Source organism: Anomaloglossus baeobatrachus, chromosome 4 (assembly GCF_048569485.1).
Source record: "Anomaloglossus baeobatrachus isolate aAnoBae1 chromosome 4, aAnoBae1.hap1, whole genome shotgun sequence".
Taxonomy (NCBI): domain Eukaryota; kingdom Metazoa; phylum Chordata; class Amphibia; order Anura; family Aromobatidae; genus Anomaloglossus; species Anomaloglossus baeobatrachus.
Genome location: NC_134356.1, coordinates 222,571,344 through 222,588,918, shown reverse-complemented (window position 1 = coordinate 222,588,918; position 17,575 = coordinate 222,571,344). Strand labels below are relative to the sequence as shown.

Below are 17,575 nucleotides of genomic sequence, written 5' to 3'. Positions count from 1 at the left end.
TGATGAATGTAAAGTCACATTTTTTACACTCCTCTTTGTATTACTTTCCTGAAAACCTTGGTGCTGTTAGTGAGGAGCAAGGAGAAAGATTTAATTAGGGTATCAAGGAGATGGAACGACCAACCATACCAAGGTAGATCGCATGAGAACATGATGGTGTCCAACTGCTGGATGCTTCACAGAGAAGATCCACAGGATTTCTATAAGAAAAAAGGTATCCAGAGAAGCTTTGAAGAAAAACGGAAAAGGTGCAATAATAAAGTTGAAGAATGAATGCTCAATAAATATATAATATTGTTTCTATTTTTGGCTATAATAAAGATTTTTCTTCTTCATCTCACTTTTACGTAATTTCAATCGCGTTTTGTGCAAAATCCATAAGTGATAGTTAAAAATAGAAGTGATTTTTTAAAATCAGGACATAAGAAGGCATCATTGTATATGAAACAATTTTCATAAACCCAAATTTTGCATACCTGTGTTCTATAAGTATGTAAGAAAAGATTCAACATAACTTGCATTTTTCGCTCTTTCAATGTGAAGGAGTCTAGTAGGCGGTCTTGCTCGGTGATTGACAGCCTTCCCTGTGTGACTATCATAGAGATAGCAGACAGTCATTGTTTAGGACTGCCCACTTGACTCCTAAGCATAGAGACAGCAAGTATTTATGTGAATAAAATCAATTGACTAAGGAGACCAAAGCCGTTCCTTTTCTGTGCTTCATAGTCCAGTAGGCGGTCCTACTCAGTGACTGACAGCCATCTCTGTATCACAGTCACATAGGGAAGGATATCAATCAAAGTAGGATTCCCTAATCATATAATGTATAACTTATATTTTACACTATTATAACAGTCATAAAGGGAAAGATGTCAAAGTACAGAAAAAAGTATGCAAAGTACAAGTTATACTGGAACTTTCCAACTAATTATATATCAATCTGCTCAGCTCTACTTGCTTTATACCACGCCATCCACAGATAGGGCTGCACATACAACGTGATAGGTTCCCTTTAGATTACACGACTTGTTGAATTAAAGGGGTGGTTCACCCATATTTTTTGTTGTCTAGATCGATATTATATTGAGAAACAATGTTTCTCTCAAATACCTTGTGTTGGCAATAGTGCCTGTGAGAGGCACTACTGCAGACCGCTGTTCCCCGTCCAGTGACGTACCCGTCCAATGCTGCCACGTCACATCCGTGGAGCCGGCTACAGTCTTCCAGACTCTGAGCTGTGAGCGGTGCTTCACTGCTGTCACAGCCCGTCTGCTCCCTCCTCCCTCCTAGCACGGCGCGTCTCCTGCTCCCCCCTCCCTCCTCTCTCCTCGCAGAACGCTGCAAGCAAGAGACGTGCTGTGAGGGAGGAGGGAGGAGGAGCAGGGAGCAGATGGGCTCAGAATGCAGCCAGCTGCACGGATGTGACGAGGCAGCATTGGACGGGTACGTCACTGGACGGGGAGCAGCGGTCTGCAATAGCGCCTCTCACAGGCACTATTGACAACACAAGGTATTTGAGAGAAACATTGTTTCTCAATATAATATCGATCTAGACAATAAAAAATATGGGTGAACCACCCCTTTAATGCTGCTGGAAATAATAAACTTTTTTGGTGAGTTGTGTACGAATATATGGAACACAATAATAGTATTAAAGCATGTTGAATAGTGGAATCAGCTCATCACCTAGAACCACAGGATTATCACAAAAGGGAAGGGAAGAAGAGCAATAGAAGAAAACAAACTAATCTGAAACCTTGTATTATCAGAATGGCCGGACAAACCCAAGAGATCCAAGCAGGCTAAGCGGGGGTATAAAACAATCTTTAAGAAAAGCACTCTTAGCCAAAAAGGTCTTTTAAATCGTTGCTAGCAGAACTGCTGTTCTTCATTGTGGTTGCAGGCTGTGAAAGGTTTGGTGGATTGAAAAAAGGGTTCGATTGGACTCCAAATCCAGACTGTCCCACCATCCCTGTTTGCGTTACATTGCCCATCATGTTCTGAGAAGCTTGTGTTGGTGTAAACTGGTTGATCCAGGGATTTTGTTTTTGCTGAGACATCTGGTTCATACTCACTCTGGGTTTTTGTGCACCAAACAAACTGTCTAAAGAGGACATATCGGAGGCGGGTTTGCTGAATGAGTTCTGTTGCTGCATACCAGGAGGGCTGCTGAGACTATTGTAGTTCTGCATTGGAGCAGGAGTGGCCATGGGCGGCATCTTGTTCATTCCCATGGGGGTTGTTCCACTAAAGAAATTCTGATTGGGATTAACTTGTCCCAAACTAAAGCCTGAAGGTTGGAACCCTGTGTTGGAGTTAAGCCCATTTTGTAGGTTTCTGTTTAAAGCCATGTTGTCAACGGATGCGGGGAATCCAACATTTCCTGGCATGCCGGTGACAGGAGAAAACCCTGCCACCGCTTGTTTAGTACCAACACTCGTGAAACTGTTCAAAGAGGACATATTCTCCATGAGTGTCATAGTTAGATCCTTTGTCTGCAAGAAGGAAGAAGACCACATGATGTACATATGTGCAATTTAATCTAAGGAAAATCAATAAATCATATAAAAAAAAAAAAGATAGTCCCAATGGTTGGAGGCATGTTTCGGAAGATGCTGAAAACAGACTTTGGGGTTTAGTATGGGTGGTCAGATCACATAATTATAAGCATTTCCCTGTAAACTATGTTGCACATTAAAAGGGTATTTATTGTGGATCAGTGGGGTCTGACACCCGACACCACCATCATTAGCATTGGCGGCTGCTGGATGTATACACTGAATGAAACTAAACAGCACAGCTCTGTTTCAAGTAGTTGTCCACTACTAGGACAACCCTTTCTGATTTAATATGTCTGCCTTCGGTAAAATAATAAAGACTATACTCGCCTCCCATATCAGCGCCATTCCAGTAGTGCTGCAGCTTGCAGAGCGGGGGCTCTCGTGGGGCTGTGGCATCACGTGAGCCACGTGTCCAATCAGTGCTGGCTTCCTTCTCTCCGCCTTTGGACCAAACGAACAATCAACAGGAAGTGAGCACAGTGGCTGCGCTCACATCCTATTGATTAACTTTTTTGGTCCGAAGCCAGGGTAGAAGGAAGCCAGTGCTGATTGGACACGGGGCTCACATGACATCACAACCCCACATGAGCCTACGAGCCGCGGCACTGCAGGAACACCGCCGATATGGGAGGCGAGTATAGTCTTTATTATTTTACCTGGGGCAAACATATTGAATCAGAAAGGGTTATCCTGGTAGTGAACAACCCCATTAATGTGTAGCGGCTTATACTATGTACTGCAGATCAGCACCTTTTCACAAGAATAGCAGTTTACGTGCAGTTCTCAACAATAGGTACTGCACATTGAATGGACCTGTGCTGTTATAACACTTTGGACCTAATACTGCATCAAAAAATAGAAATCAATCGCCTGAATTTTCATATATTACCTGCTTCACCGATGCCGCAGAGGTCATTGTGCTAGGTGTAAGAGGCTGCTGACTTTTCATCTTTTGTACTTGCTCCTGTTCCTTTGCAAGCCTTTGCTTCTCTTCAAGTGTAAGCGATAACTTCTGAAACAACAAAAAAAAAAAAAAATTATTATGAATGGGACAATACATGACTCAACATACAGTATACCAATTAATTCCTATATTAATATATGAATAGGTACTAATAAAGACACCAGTACTTCGACACAAATTTATCACCCTGGCCTGGTTTTCTACAGCTGCAGAACTTTTGTAGGACCCCCAAACATCACACATTATCACCTATCCAGTGGACAGATGATAAATCTATTTTGTAGCAATTATTAAAGGCACGAGTATCAGACTATTCTCACTAAAACTATATATCCTATAGATATATCTCCGAACTAATCTCCCGCTACACTCCAACACGTAACCTCCGGTCCTCCCAAGAACTCCTTCTCTCCTCTTCTCTCATTCGCTCCTCATGCAACCGCCTCCAAGACTTCTCCCGAGAATCCCCTGTCTTCTGGAATTCGCTGCCTCAACATGTCAGACTATCTGCTACACTCACAAGCTTCAAACGGAACTTGAAAACTCATCTGTTCAGAAATGCCTATAATCTCCAATGACTCCACTACATCACCACCGCCTCACCACAGTGCCTGAACTACCGCTCAACCAACACCCCACCTACTGTCTCATCCCCAAAATCCTATAGAATGTAAGCCCGCAAAGGCAGGGCCCTCTTCCCTCTGTACTAGTCTGTCTATTGAAACTTGTATATCTATTCTGTATGTAACCCCCTTCTCATGTACAGAACCATGGAATCAATGCTGCTCTATAAATAAATAATAATAATAATAATCTCAGAGGTCTCACCTTGCTTTGCTGCTTTGGCACATGTCCATTTTCTTGTTTCTCACTTGAACCGGTCAGAAAGTCTTGGTTCATGTCAAATACTTTATCGGTCTGTATAGAAAAAAAAATTGTTGCGTCTGATAAGTACAATGTTTGTGCCAACCCACAGGCACACGTCACCCACATTGCTTTAGTTTCAAAGATCAGAAATTAGGACAAAATTGTTGTATACTATCATTACCGTATTATTCAGACTATAAGACACACTTTTTTCCCCCCAAATGTTGGGAGAAAGTGGGGGGTGCGTCTTATAGCCTGAATGTAGGGCATGACTGCGGGGAATGAGGGTGCTGTGGGTCATCGGGGGCACAAGCAGGCTGTAGCAGCGCCTACCGTTACCGGGTGGGCCCGCTCATTTCATATGCACGCCCATCATCTCTCAGCACTGAAGCCGGCGCTGAGAGGTGGGTGATGATGGGTGGTGGGTTTGCGCATAGTAAACAGCCGGCCCGCATGATTACCCCTGGCACAGATGGGAGGAGGAGCGATGCTGCGTGGAGCAAGGAAAGGAGAGTATAAACGTTTACTTTTTTGTGTGCCACAGGATGCGGCCATACACCAGGATAGGGGTATATTATAGCAGGATGCGGCCATACACCAGGATGGGGTATATAGCAGGATGCGGCCATACACCAGGATGGGGTATATAGCAGGATGTGGCCATACACCAGGATGGGGTATATAGCAGGATGTGGCCATACGCCAGGATGGGGTATATAGCAGGATGTGGCCAGACGCCAGGATGGGGTATAAAGCAGGATGCGGCCATACACCAGAATGGGGTATATAGCAGGATGTGGCCATACACCAGGATGGGGTATATAGCAGGATGTGGCCATACGCCAGGATGGGGTATATAACAGGATGTGGCCATACGCCAGGATGGGGTATATAGCAGGATGTGGCCATACGCCAGGATGGGGTATAAAGCAGGATGCGGCCATATGCCAGGATGGGGTATAAAGCAGGATGCGGCCATATGCCAGGATGGGGTATATAGCAGGATGTGGCCATACGCCAGGATGGGGTATATAGCAGGATGTGGCCATACACCAGGATGGGGTATATAGCAGGATGTGGCCATACGCCAGGATGGGGTATAAAGCAAGATGCGGCCATATGCCAGGATGGGGTATAAAGCAAGATGCGGCCATATGCCAGGATGGGGTATAAAGCAGGATGCGGCCATATGCCAGAATGGGGTATATAGCAGGATGTGGCCATACACCAGGATGGGGTATATAGCAAAATGCGGCCATACACCAAGATGGGGTATATAGCAGGATGCGGCCATATGCCAGAATGGGGTATATAGCAGGATGCGGCCATATGCCAGAATGGGGTATATAGCAGGATGTGGCCATACACCAGGATGGGGTATATAGCAGGATGTGGCCATACGCCAGGATGGGGTATATAGCAGGATGTGGCCATACGCCAGAATGGGGTATAGCAGGATGCGGCCATATGCCAGAATGGGGTATATAGCAGGATGTGGCCATACACCAGGATGGGGTATATAGCAGGATGTGGCCATACGCCAGGATGGGGTATATAACAGGATGTGGCCATACGCCAGGATGGGGTATATAGCAGGATGTGGCCATACGCCAGGATGGGGTATAAAGCAGGATGCGGCCATATGCCAGGATGGGGTATAAAGCAGGATGGGAGCACATACCAGGATGTCAGTATATAGCAAGATAGGGGACATATATACCAGGATGAGGGACATATATATACACAAGGCAGGAGGATCATTACCAGGATGGGGTACCTTAGTAGAGAATTTGGGGACATTACCCCCATAACAGTGTCAGCAGCAGATCCTCGCCCCATAAGTGTGTCATGACCATATTTTTTGCTTAAAATTTTATTTTCCTATTTTCCTTCTCTAAAACCAGGGTCTTATGGTCCGCTGCGTCTTATAGTCCGAAAAATATGGTAAATCTAAGTAGACCGAGAAGTCAGGGATGAGACATAAATAATCTCTTATTTTAGGCATCAAGGCCCTAGAATTAGAGGCCATTAAAAGCGCATGGAAAACTTGAGGGATTCAAGTCAGAGGCATAAGACAAGAAGAAGAAAAAAAAAAAAAAAAAAAAAAAATCACTGTCACCCTGCTGCACTCTTTGCCTTGGAAACCAACCACCTCTGAGACATAAGTGGTGGCCAGAATCCAAGGAACATCAGAATAAAAAATCCACAGCTCTGGAGAGTGGAGAGGATTCTTCATATGATATAGATTGCAAAGTTGCTATTTTTTAGAAGCACAATTTTACCCTTTTAATAGGATGAGCATGAGAACAGGATTGCACGGGCAAAGTAGGCTTTCCTGCCAACATCCAACAATGTAGTGGTGTTATATGTAGAAGGGCGGCACAGTGGCTCAGTGGTTAGCATTGATTCAATGGGCCCTACTACTGGGGTATATAGCACCAAATAGAATACTATATAGTACGTCGGCTCAGTGGTTAGCACTGCAGTCTTGCAGCGCTGGGGTCCTGGGTTCGAATCCCACCAAGGACAACATCTGAGAGGAGTCTGTATGTTCTCCATGTTTGTGTGGGTTTTCTCCGGGTACTCCGGTTTCCTCTCACACTCCAAAGACATACAGTTAGGGAATTTAGATTGTGAGACCCAATGGGGACAGTGTTCCTAATGTATGTAAAGCGCTGCGGACTATGTTAGCGCTATATAAAAATAAAGATTTATTTTATTCATCTGATCAAAATCAGGACAGATGCCAATCCAATTTAAATAAAAGTCTTTTATTGAATACAATATTAAAATCCTATAACACACTATTAAAATAAGCAGGTGTTCCACTAACGGTTTCACCTATTGACACACTATAACAACACTGATAGCACTTTAGTTAATAAATCGTTATACAGTTGTTATAAGTAACCATCATGGACTATGTAACACATACACTAATATGAACAATCTAGGTAAAAATATGTCCCATCTAAGTACTATCCATTTGTAGACTGGGATAATTTAAATGCCAAGCAGCAAACAAAATAGTGATACTAATCATATGGATCAATCATGTTCAGTGGTCAAAGGATTAAAACTGGGCGCCTCGACGCACGTTTCACTCCTGTTTCCTCAGGAGGCGTGTGGACCACGTGAAACACGATTGATCCATATGGTTAGTATCACTATTTTGCTGCTTGGCATTTAAATTATACCAGTCCACAAATGGATAGTACTTAGATGGGACATATTTTTGCCTAGATTTTTCAAATTAGTGTATGCGTTACATAGTCCATGATGGTTACTTATAACAACTGTATAACGATTTATTAACATCTAAAGTGCTATCAGTGTTGTTATAGTGGGTCAAGAGGTGAAACAGTTAGTGGAACACCTGCTTATTTTAATAGTGTATTATAGAATTTTAATATTGTATTCAGTGGTTAGCACTGCAGTCTTGCAGCTCTGGGATCCTGTGTCCAAATCCCACCAAGGACAACATCTGCAAGGAGTTTGTATGTTCTCCTCGTGTTTGCGTGGGTTTCCTCTGGTGTCCTCCCACATTCCAAAGACATACTGATAGGGAATTTATATTGTGAGCCCCAATGGGGACAGTAATTGTCATGTCTGTATATGTCTCTAGCTTTGTGGTTGCAGAAAGGTGTAAAAACTTGTGTACTGCCTTTTCCAGGTTGTATTACCTGATTGCTTGCTTTACCAGGTTGTTCTGCTATGTTCAACTGATTTGTTATATCCAAAGACCTAGAAGAAATCCGGAATGGTCAGTAGCTCAGGTCTACAAACTGTGAACATACTAACTCTATGCATAAAATAAAAATAATAAAAAAAAAAAATAAAAAAAAAAAGTCTGAATTCTTGTTAAATAACTTTTGCAATCACAAGGGATTTGTACATGACAAAATATTCAATTCTATTTATGCAAAGGATATAAATGGTAAAGTCTACTTACCTCTGCTGCTCTTGCATACTATGAAGCTGTTCAAGCTTTGTTTTATGCTCTGCCTCCAACTTGTTCAGCATGTCTTTAATCACAGCCATGAATGAATTGAACTAATTGAGAAAATAACAAAAAAAAGGATTTAGTCAAATTTCAAGAAACAAGTAAACATCCAATGACCTTCATAGGTATATACTGTACTGACCCCAATAAAACAGACATTATGATACCTGCATCTGCACCATGTTCCAAGTGATTTTGAAAATTGGATTTAAGTGTCAGTGATTTTTTTTTTTTTTTTTTAAAGTGAAACGCATTGATGGTATTGTGGCTCAGGGATCACTGAACTCAAATTCAGATACCTGTGATAATTATTTTGCCAGGTGAGCCCAATAACAGGAAAACTGGATGTTCCACAATATTAAGCAGGCCACAGTTTTCAAGTAACATGGGAAATAAAAAGAATCTCTCTGTTGCCAAAAAGCAGTACAATGCTTTAGACAAGGGATGAAAACATTAGATATTTCATGAAAACTTAAAGCGTGATCATCATACTGTGATGAGATTTGTGGCTGATTCAGAGCACATACGTGTTCATGCTGATAAAGGCAGAATGAGGAAGATTTCTGCCAGGCAAGTTCATCGAATTACGAGAGCAGCTGCTAAAAAGCCATTACAAACCAGCAAACAGATATTTGAAGCTGCTGGTGCCTCTGGAGTCCCTTGAACCTCAAGGTGTAGAATCCTTCAAAGGCTTGCTGTGGTGCATAAACCTACTATTCAGCTACCCCTAACCAGTGCTCACAAGCAGAAATGGTTGCAGTGGGCCCAGACATACATGAAGACCAATTTTCAAACAGTCTTGTTTACTGATGAGTGTCGAGCAACCCTGGATGGTCCAGATGGATGGAGTAGTGGATGGTTGGTGGATGGCCACCATGTCCCAACAAGGCTGCGATGTCAGCAAGGAGGTGGAGGAGTCATGTTTTGGGCCGGAATCATGGGTAGAAATCTGGTTGGCCCCTTTATGGTTCCTCAAGGTGTGAAAATGACCTCTGCAAAGTATATAGAGTTTCTGACTGACAACTTTCTTCCATGGTACAAAAAGCAGAAACGTGCCTTCAGGAGCAAAATCATCTTCATGCATGACAATCCACCATCTCATGCTACAAAGAATATCTCTGTGTCATTGGCCTATGGGCATAAAAGGAGATAAACTCATGGTGTGGCCACCATCTTCCACTGACCTCAACCCTATAGAGAACCTTTGGAGTATCATCAAGCAAGATATCTATGAGGGTGGCAGGCAGTTCACATCAATACAGCAGCTCTGGGAGGCTATTCTGACATCATGCAATGAAATTCAAGCAGAAACTCCACAAAAACTCATAAGTTCAATGGTTGCAAGAATTGTGAAGGTGATATCAAAGATGGGTTCCTATGTTAACATGTAACTTGGCCTGTTAGGATGGTTTGATTTTAAATAGCTTTTTATTTCAGTGAATGTGACCTCCTAATGCTGCCAATTCCACAAATGAGCATTTTCAGTTCTTTAAAATATATAAAATGTTTAGAAACTCTGCTGTGCCTAATAATTTGGAACAGTGCATTTTGAGGTTTTTTTAATTTTGAAGATTATACTGTTATCATTGGGAGGTTTCTTCAATAAAATTCAATATATACTCTAACGGGTGATGACTTATTAGACTGACTGTCATTTGCACCGACCATTTAGGAAAATCAAAGAAAAAAAAAGAGAATTTTGTTTACTTACCGTAAATTCTTTTTCTTATAGTTCCGTATTGGGAGACCCAGACCATGGGTGTTTAGCTTCTGCCTCCGGAGGACACACAAAGTACTACACTTAAAAGTGTCGCTCCTCCGTCTGAGCTTATACACCCCCTGACGAGCAGACTTAGTCAGTCAGTTTAGTGCAAAAGCTGAAGGAGAATAGCCACCCACAAGTAGAAACAGAGTAAGAACCGGAACAACCGGAGACTCGGTCAACAACAACAGCCGGTGAAAAACACGCGGAACAAGAAATTGCCAACAGGCAACAGGGAGGGAGCTGGGTCTCCCAATACGGAACTATAAGAAAAAGAATTTACGGTAAGTAAACAAAATTCTCTTTTTCTTTATCGTTCCTATGGGAGACCCAGACCATGGGACGTCTCAAAGCAGTCCATGGGTGGGAAATAAACAGAAAAACTAAGCAGTAGGCAGAACCTAACTTCACAAATGGGCGACAGCCGCCTGAAGGATGCGTCTGCCCAAGCTCGCATCTGCCGAAGCATGAGCATGCACTTGGTAGTGCTTTGAAAAGGTATGCAGGCTAGTCCAAGTGGCAGCCTGACAGACTTGTTGAGCCGTAGCCTGGTGCCTGAAAGCCCAAGAGGCACCGACAGCTCTGGTCGAGTGTGCATTGATCCCCGGCGGGGGAGGCACCTGAGAACACTGGTAGGCGTCCGAAATGGTCGACCTAATCCAACGGGCTAAGGTCTGCTTAGAAGCAGAAAGGCCCTTGCGCCGACCTGTGGTTAGCACAAAAAGAGAAGTGCACCGCCTAAGAGCAGCGGTGCGAGAGATAGATCCGGAGAGCACGCACCAGATCCAGAGTATGCAGCGCTTTTTCAAAGCGATGAACAGGAGCTGGATAAAAGGAAGGTAGGGTAATGTCCTGGTTAAGGTGGAAAGGAGAGACCACCTTAGGGAGAAAGTCCGGAGTCGGACGGAGAACCACCTTGTCTTGATGAAAAACCAAAAAAAGAGAATTTTGTTACTTACCGTAAATTCTTTTTCTTATAGTTCCGACATGGGAGACCCAGACCATGGGTGTATAGCTTCTGCCTCCGGAGGACACACAAAGTACTACACTCAAACGTGTAGCTCCTCCCTCCTAGCATATACACCCCCTGGTAGCCAGTCCTAGCCAGTTTAGTGCAAAAGCTGAAGGAGAACATCCACCCACAAGTAGAGACAGAGCAAAACCCGGAACAACCGGAACCTCGGTCTACAACAACAACAGCCGGTGAAAACACACGGAACAAGAAACCTGCCAACAGGCAATAGGGAGGGTGCTGGGTCTCCCATGTCGGAACTATAAGAAAAAGAATTTACGGTAAGTAACAAAATTCTCTTTTTCTTCATCGTTCCTTATGGGAGACCCAGACCATGGGACGTTCCAAAGCAGTCCATGGGTGGGAATAAACAGAAAAACTGAGAAGTAGGCGAAACCTAACTTCACAAATGGGAGACAGCCGCCTGAAGGATGCGTCTGCCCAAGCTCGCATCTGTCGAAGCATGAGCATGCACTTGGTAGTGCTTCGAAGGGTATGCAGACTAATCCAAGTGGCAGTATATGTTTGGCAGAAAATTAGGGCAGTAGAAATCGCAAGTGCAAACCCCTCCTAACTCAGAAGGGGTGAGTGCGGGCACACAAAGACATACATGCAGGTCAATTACCAGCATACATAATATTTGTATAGCTAAACGGTCAAAATACCTGGGAAAAATTACAACAAGAGTACCTGGAGTGTTTTTACCTACACGACAATACCAATAACCACTCAAAAAACGACAGTCGCATTTAAATGTAAGTCATGTATACACACAAGGACATCCCTCATATATTTGTGCAGCAGAGCATCAACCTTGTGGTGGGGCCCAGGGGAGAGGTACAACCCTCCAATTAATTCACGTTGTGCCCCCAAAATAATAAAGTTACGGCCTCCACCCCCTACCAGGTTAAGCCCTGCTACCACTCAGGGGTCCGCCTTCATACATTCATTACCTGAGACCATGCACAAGGAGAACGCTGTTAACTATTATCCAAGTGTAAAGCTAATTAGCATATACTTATAAGCGTTCCTCCCCATACATGACCCAAGGCTTCGTATGGAGAATAACTGTATGACCATATAATAACAAGGTACAGACCTGAATGATGTGCAAAGTATGCCCGCAGCCGCCTCGAGGGGGCACAACGTGAATTAATTTTTGAGTGGTTATTGGTATTGTCGTGTAGGTAAAAACACTCCAGGTACTCTTGTTGTAATTTTTCCCAGGTATTTTGACCGTTTAGCTATACAAATATTATGTATGCTGGTAATTGACCTGCATGTATGTCTTTGTGTGCCCGCACTCACCCCTTCTGAGTTAGGAGGGGTTTGCACTTGCGATTTCTACTGCCCTAATTTTCTGCCAAACATATACTGTCATGAATTTTAAATGATTTAATAAAATGAAGTTTTATAGACATATGGCATTTCAGTGGTTTCTTTAGGGGAGTCACTAAGTGGTTATCTTGATATGATGTCGTCTGGACAATGACAAAATGTGGTACCTGTGGTATGTTAAATTAATCCAAGTGGCAGTCTGACAGACCTGCTGAGCCGTAGCCTGGACCTGAAAGCCTAAGAGGCACCGACAGCTCTGGTCAAGTGTGCCTTGATCCCCGGCGGGGGAGGCACTTGAGTACACTGGTAGGTATCGGAAATGGCCGACCTAATCCAACGAGCCAGGGTTGGCTTAGATGCCGAGAGGCCCTTACGCTGACCAGTGGTCAGCACAAAAGAGAGGTGCATCGCCTAAGAACAGCGGTGCGAGACACATAGATCCGGAGCGCCCGCACCAGATCCAGAGTATGCAACGCCTTTTCAAAGCGATGAACAGGAGCCGGACAAAAGGAAGGCAGGGAAAATGCCCCGGTTAAGGTGGAAGCAGCAACCACCTTAGGGAGAAAGTCCGGAGTCGGACGGAGAACCACCTTGTCTTGATGAAAAACCAAAAAAAAAGGGGGTGACTCCGAAGAGAGTGCAGCCAAAACAGAGACTCTCTTGAGGGAAATTATAGCCACTAGAAAGACCACTTTCTGTGAAAGACGAAACAAAGAAACCTCCCTAAGAGGCTCAAAGGGGGGTTTCCGGAAGCCGTGAGGACCGGATTAAGGTCTCAGGGCTCCAAAGGACGCCGGTAAGGCGGAATGATGTGAGATGCGCCCTGCATGAAGGAGCGCACCTGAGCCAGCCGGGCGATACGCCGCTGGCACAACACTGACAGAGCCGAGACCTGTCCCTTAAGGGAATTGAGGGATAGTCCTAGCTGCAGACCGGACTGTAGAAAGGACAGGAGGGTCGGCAAGGCCAAAAAGGTCAAAGGATACTTCGGAGCTCGAGTCATAGTGGAGATGACTTCAGGAGGGATACCAGAAGTCGTCAAGATCCAGGACTCAAAAGCCACGCCGTCAATCTGAGAGCCGCAGGATTCTGGCGGAAAGACGGACCTCGTGAGAGAAGGTCTGGACAGTCCGGGAGATGCCATTGCACCTCTATGGACAGATGGAGCAGGTCAGGGTACCAAGCTTGCCTGGGTCAGTCTGGAGTATGAGAATGACCCGACGGCCCTCCTTTCTGATCTTGCGCAGGACTCTGGGCAAGAGCTAGAGGGTGAAACACGTAAGACAGACGAAGCTAGGACCAAACTTGAACCAGTGCGTCTGCCGCAAAAACCTGAGGATCGTGGAGCCACGGTTTGACGGCTGAGATAATCTGCCCCACAGTTTTCCACGTCTGGGATGTGGGCTGCGAATATGGTGGACTAGGAGTCCTTCGTCCACTGAAGAATGCGTTGAGCCTCCAACATTGCCAGGCGGCTGAGTGTCCCGCCCTGGAAGTTGATGTAGGCAAACGCTGTTGCGTTGTCTGACTGGACTCGAATGTGCCTGGCCACCAACAGATGGTGAAAGGCTTAGAGAGCTAGAAACCCAGCTCTGATTTCCAGCACATTGATCCAGAGGGCTGATTCGGACAGAGTCCAAGTGCCCTGCGCTCCATGTGAGGATCACCCGGGACGGGGCCAGGAAGGAGCGTCCCTGAGACAGAGGGGCCGAAGCCACCACTGAAACGAGCCCCTGGTCTGTGGCGAAGCCACCACCCCGTGGAAGGAGGAAGTCCGCTTGTTCCAACAGCGGAAAATATCCAGCCGCAGAGGACGCAGGTGGAACTGGGCAAGGGAATCTCTTCCATTGACGCCACCATCTGATCCAGCACCTGTATTAGGTGCCTGATGGAACGACGTCGACCGCCAGCGGAGGGACTGCTGTTTGACTAAGGGCAGCTTCACAGTGCCGACAGAGTCTCGAATTGCGTCCCTGTGTACGTGAACTTCTGGGTCGAAGTCAGAGTGGACTTGGACAGAATGACAAGCCACCCGAATTGGTTAGAGTGGCGAGAGTGAGCGAGGCACTCCGCTAACAGTCAGCACTGGATGAAGCGCAGACTAGAAGGCCGTCCAGGGCAAAAGGATCACTGCCAACCCCTAGAGGTGCAGGACCGCAATCACAGCTGCCCTGACCTTGAGAATACTCGAGGGGCCGTGGCTAACCCCAAGGGAAGAGCCACGAATTGGACCACTCCGATTGCAAAACGTAGCCAACGCTGGTGTGAAACTGCGATTGGCACATGCAGATAGGCATCTCTGATGTCGATGGATGCTAGGGAATCTCCTTGGGTCATTGATTGATCGCCGAGACTCCACGCGAAAATGCCGCACCTGAACATGCTTGAGAAGCTTAAGATCCAGGTCGGAAGGCACCGCCCTCTTCGGGGACTAGGAATAGATTTAAGCAGAAATCTCAGAACCGTTCCCAGTCGGGAACCGGTACAATTACTCCATTGGCCTGCAAGAATGCCACGGCCTGTGAGAAGGCGGCGGCCTTGGAGCAGGGGGGAGTTGACAGAAAAAATCTGTTTGGCGGGCTGGATAGAATTCTATCCTGTAGCCGTGGGAGATGGTATCCTGCACCCACTGATCGGAGACGTGTTAAAACCATACGTTGCCAAAGTGGGAGAGCCTGCCACCGACCAAGGACGTTGCTGGCGTGGCCAGATAGCCAGGAGGAGGCTGACTTATTGGCAGCATCTCCTGCGGTCTTCTGAGGACGCGGCTTCGTGCGCCATTTGGGTTTACGATCCTTGGCTGAGCTAGTGGACGAGGCCGAGCGCTTAGAGAACGATCAGATGGAGGAACGAAAAGAACGAAACCTCGACTGATTCCTGCCCTGCACAGGTTTCCTGGTTTAGGTTTGTGCATGGAAGAACTCTTCCCGCCAAGAGCTTCCTTAATAATTTCATCCAGTTGTTCCCGAATAGTCTGGTCCCAACAAAAGGGAGCCCAGCAAGGAACTTCTTTAGAAGCATCTGCCTTCCACTTCCGAAGCCACAGGAGCCTGCGGATAGCGAGGAAATTAGCCGAGGCCACCGCAGTACGGTGAGAGTCTCCAGCATGGCAGACATGGCATAGGATGAAAAGACTGAAGTCTGGAAGTTAAGGCAACCATTTCGGGCATAGAGCCCCTGTCAGGGAATGCATCTCCTCTAGAGAAGCAGGGATGGCTTTGAAAGCCCGCACTGCTGCAAAAGCTGAGGAGAACGAGGCTCCTGCCGCCTCCATACAGATTTGGCCAGAAGGACAACCTGGCGGACAGCAAAACCTTAAGTAAGGAGCCATCAGCCACTGATACAACGGTCCGGGCTGAGCCACCTTTGGTGAATGAGCTCACTCCTTGACCACCTCTGGTGGAAGGGGGAAACAGTCATCAGAACCACGCTTTGGGAGCGTCTGACAGGACAGGCTCTGGGCTTGGTCACAGTGGGCTGAAAACTGGAGTGGTTAAGGAACACACTCCTTGTTCTCTTTAAGGTATACTGATGCCTTTCTGCCAGCGGGGGATGCTCCCCTGATACAGGCGGATGGAGGTCCAGTACAAATATAATGGACGCAATCAAATCATTAGCATCTGCATCACCTTCGGACAGATCAATGGTACATGAAGTAGCGTCCGAGCCCCTAGTAAAGACATCCTCCTCGTCCAGTGAGTCAGCTCGTGAATCAGAGCTGTGGGACGGGGAAGGACAGGGGACCCTGCGTCTCCATTTTAGGAGGACGGGGTCTGAGACCAGAAGAAGAGTCCTCTGTGAGCTTTGCTGAGCGAGCCATAGCAGCAGAAGCGCCCTGAGAAGGGGGCTAATGCATGCTCAGCAGAGTCCGGGACAGCTGTCCCCTGGAAAGAGCGAATTCTACCCAAACCGGGGGTTCAGCCACCGGAGCCGGAGCAGCTGGAGGGACCACTGATGAGCCTCCAGGCTGAGGGACCACTGTGTTTATGTGCTCGGTACAGGCCGTACGAGTCTACATGCAGTGCATATTAAGAACAGCCTTGCAGCCTTGCTCTGATGTGAGACATGCTGCAGAAGTGGGGGCTCTGTCCAGAATGACCCCCAGCAGAGTATATAAACAGAGAATATAAGCAGCTGCACAACCGGAGGTTGTGGCTTGCCAGACCGTTTAACATACATTTCTGTGCCCTCCAGTCCCCCAGCCCGGGCCCCCATTTGTCACAATGTGGTATCTCTGTGCCTATGCAGACATTGAGAACGCTGAGAAAATGGCGACCGGAGCGAGGAGAGGGGGCGGGGCCTACTCTGAGAGCGGGCAAAAGAGGTATACAGGGGAGGGAATCTTTCCTCAGTGAGGAGTGTCCGTTCCCTGTGCTGAACAGCCGCTGGGCGGAGCCGCACTGTCCCTCTGCATGACTGACATGCAGGGGCAGTGAAAACCGAAACTAGGCCTCAGGCGAAGCCGGGGCCTAGATTTAAACATGCGGCCAGCGTGCAGGCACCATCGGCGCGGTTCTCCAGTGAAAACTGGAGAACCGGCCGGAAATGTTAACACAGTCATAAAACACACTCTCCCCAATAAATAAAATACAAGGGACCCCTGGAAAGACCACTTTCTGTGGTAAAAACGTCTCAGTACTTAGCTTGTGAGACGCAGGTGCCAGGTCCCTGGGAGGTGAGCGCTCCGTCCGGCAGGATCCTGAAAGGGCTGCGGATGGAGACCGGTCTCCTGCAAGCAGTGAGAACCGTGCTGGCTCCCACTTCAAGCCAGAGCCCCAGGGGATGGTGAAGGAGCGCGGCATGTGAAGGCTCCAGCCTTGGAAAATCAACCTTAACAGCACCGCCGACACAGTGGGGTGAGAAGGGACATGCCGGGAGTCCAGACTGGACCCGCTTTTCTTCCAAATCTTTGAAATCCAAAAAATCAAAAATCAGAGAATGCATGTGTGTGTGTGACCTCCTGAACACAAAGCATTGAAACTGGCTAGGACTGGCTACCAGGGGGTGTATATGCTAGGAGGGAGGAGCTACACGTTTGAGTGTAGTACTTTGTGTGTCCTCCGGAGGC

At 46.5% G+C, this 17,575-nt stretch overlaps 1 protein-coding gene across 2 annotated transcripts in view; it reads right to left on the bottom strand.

Moving 5' to 3' along the window:
• Positions 1 to 1,551: 1,551 nt before the first annotated feature.
• Positions 1,552 to 17,575, bottom strand: part of SCYL2 (SCY1 like pseudokinase 2) — a 154,280-nt gene continuing 138,256 nt past the window's right edge. For both annotated transcript variants that reach the window (XM_075342386.1, XM_075342387.1), the window contains 5 exons: positions 8,345 to 8,445; positions 8,076 to 8,136; positions 4,354 to 4,443; positions 3,451 to 3,573; positions 1,552 to 2,495 (listed from right to left, as the gene is read on the bottom strand). In XM_075342386.1, coding sequence (XP_075198501.1) covers positions 1,842 to 2,495; positions 3,451 to 3,573; positions 4,354 to 4,443; positions 8,076 to 8,136; positions 8,345 to 8,445 — 1,029 coding nt within the window. In that variant the 3' untranslated portion in view covers positions 1,552 to 1,841. The remainder of the gene's footprint in view (positions 2,496 to 3,450; positions 3,574 to 4,353; positions 4,444 to 8,075; positions 8,137 to 8,344; positions 8,446 to 17,575) is intronic.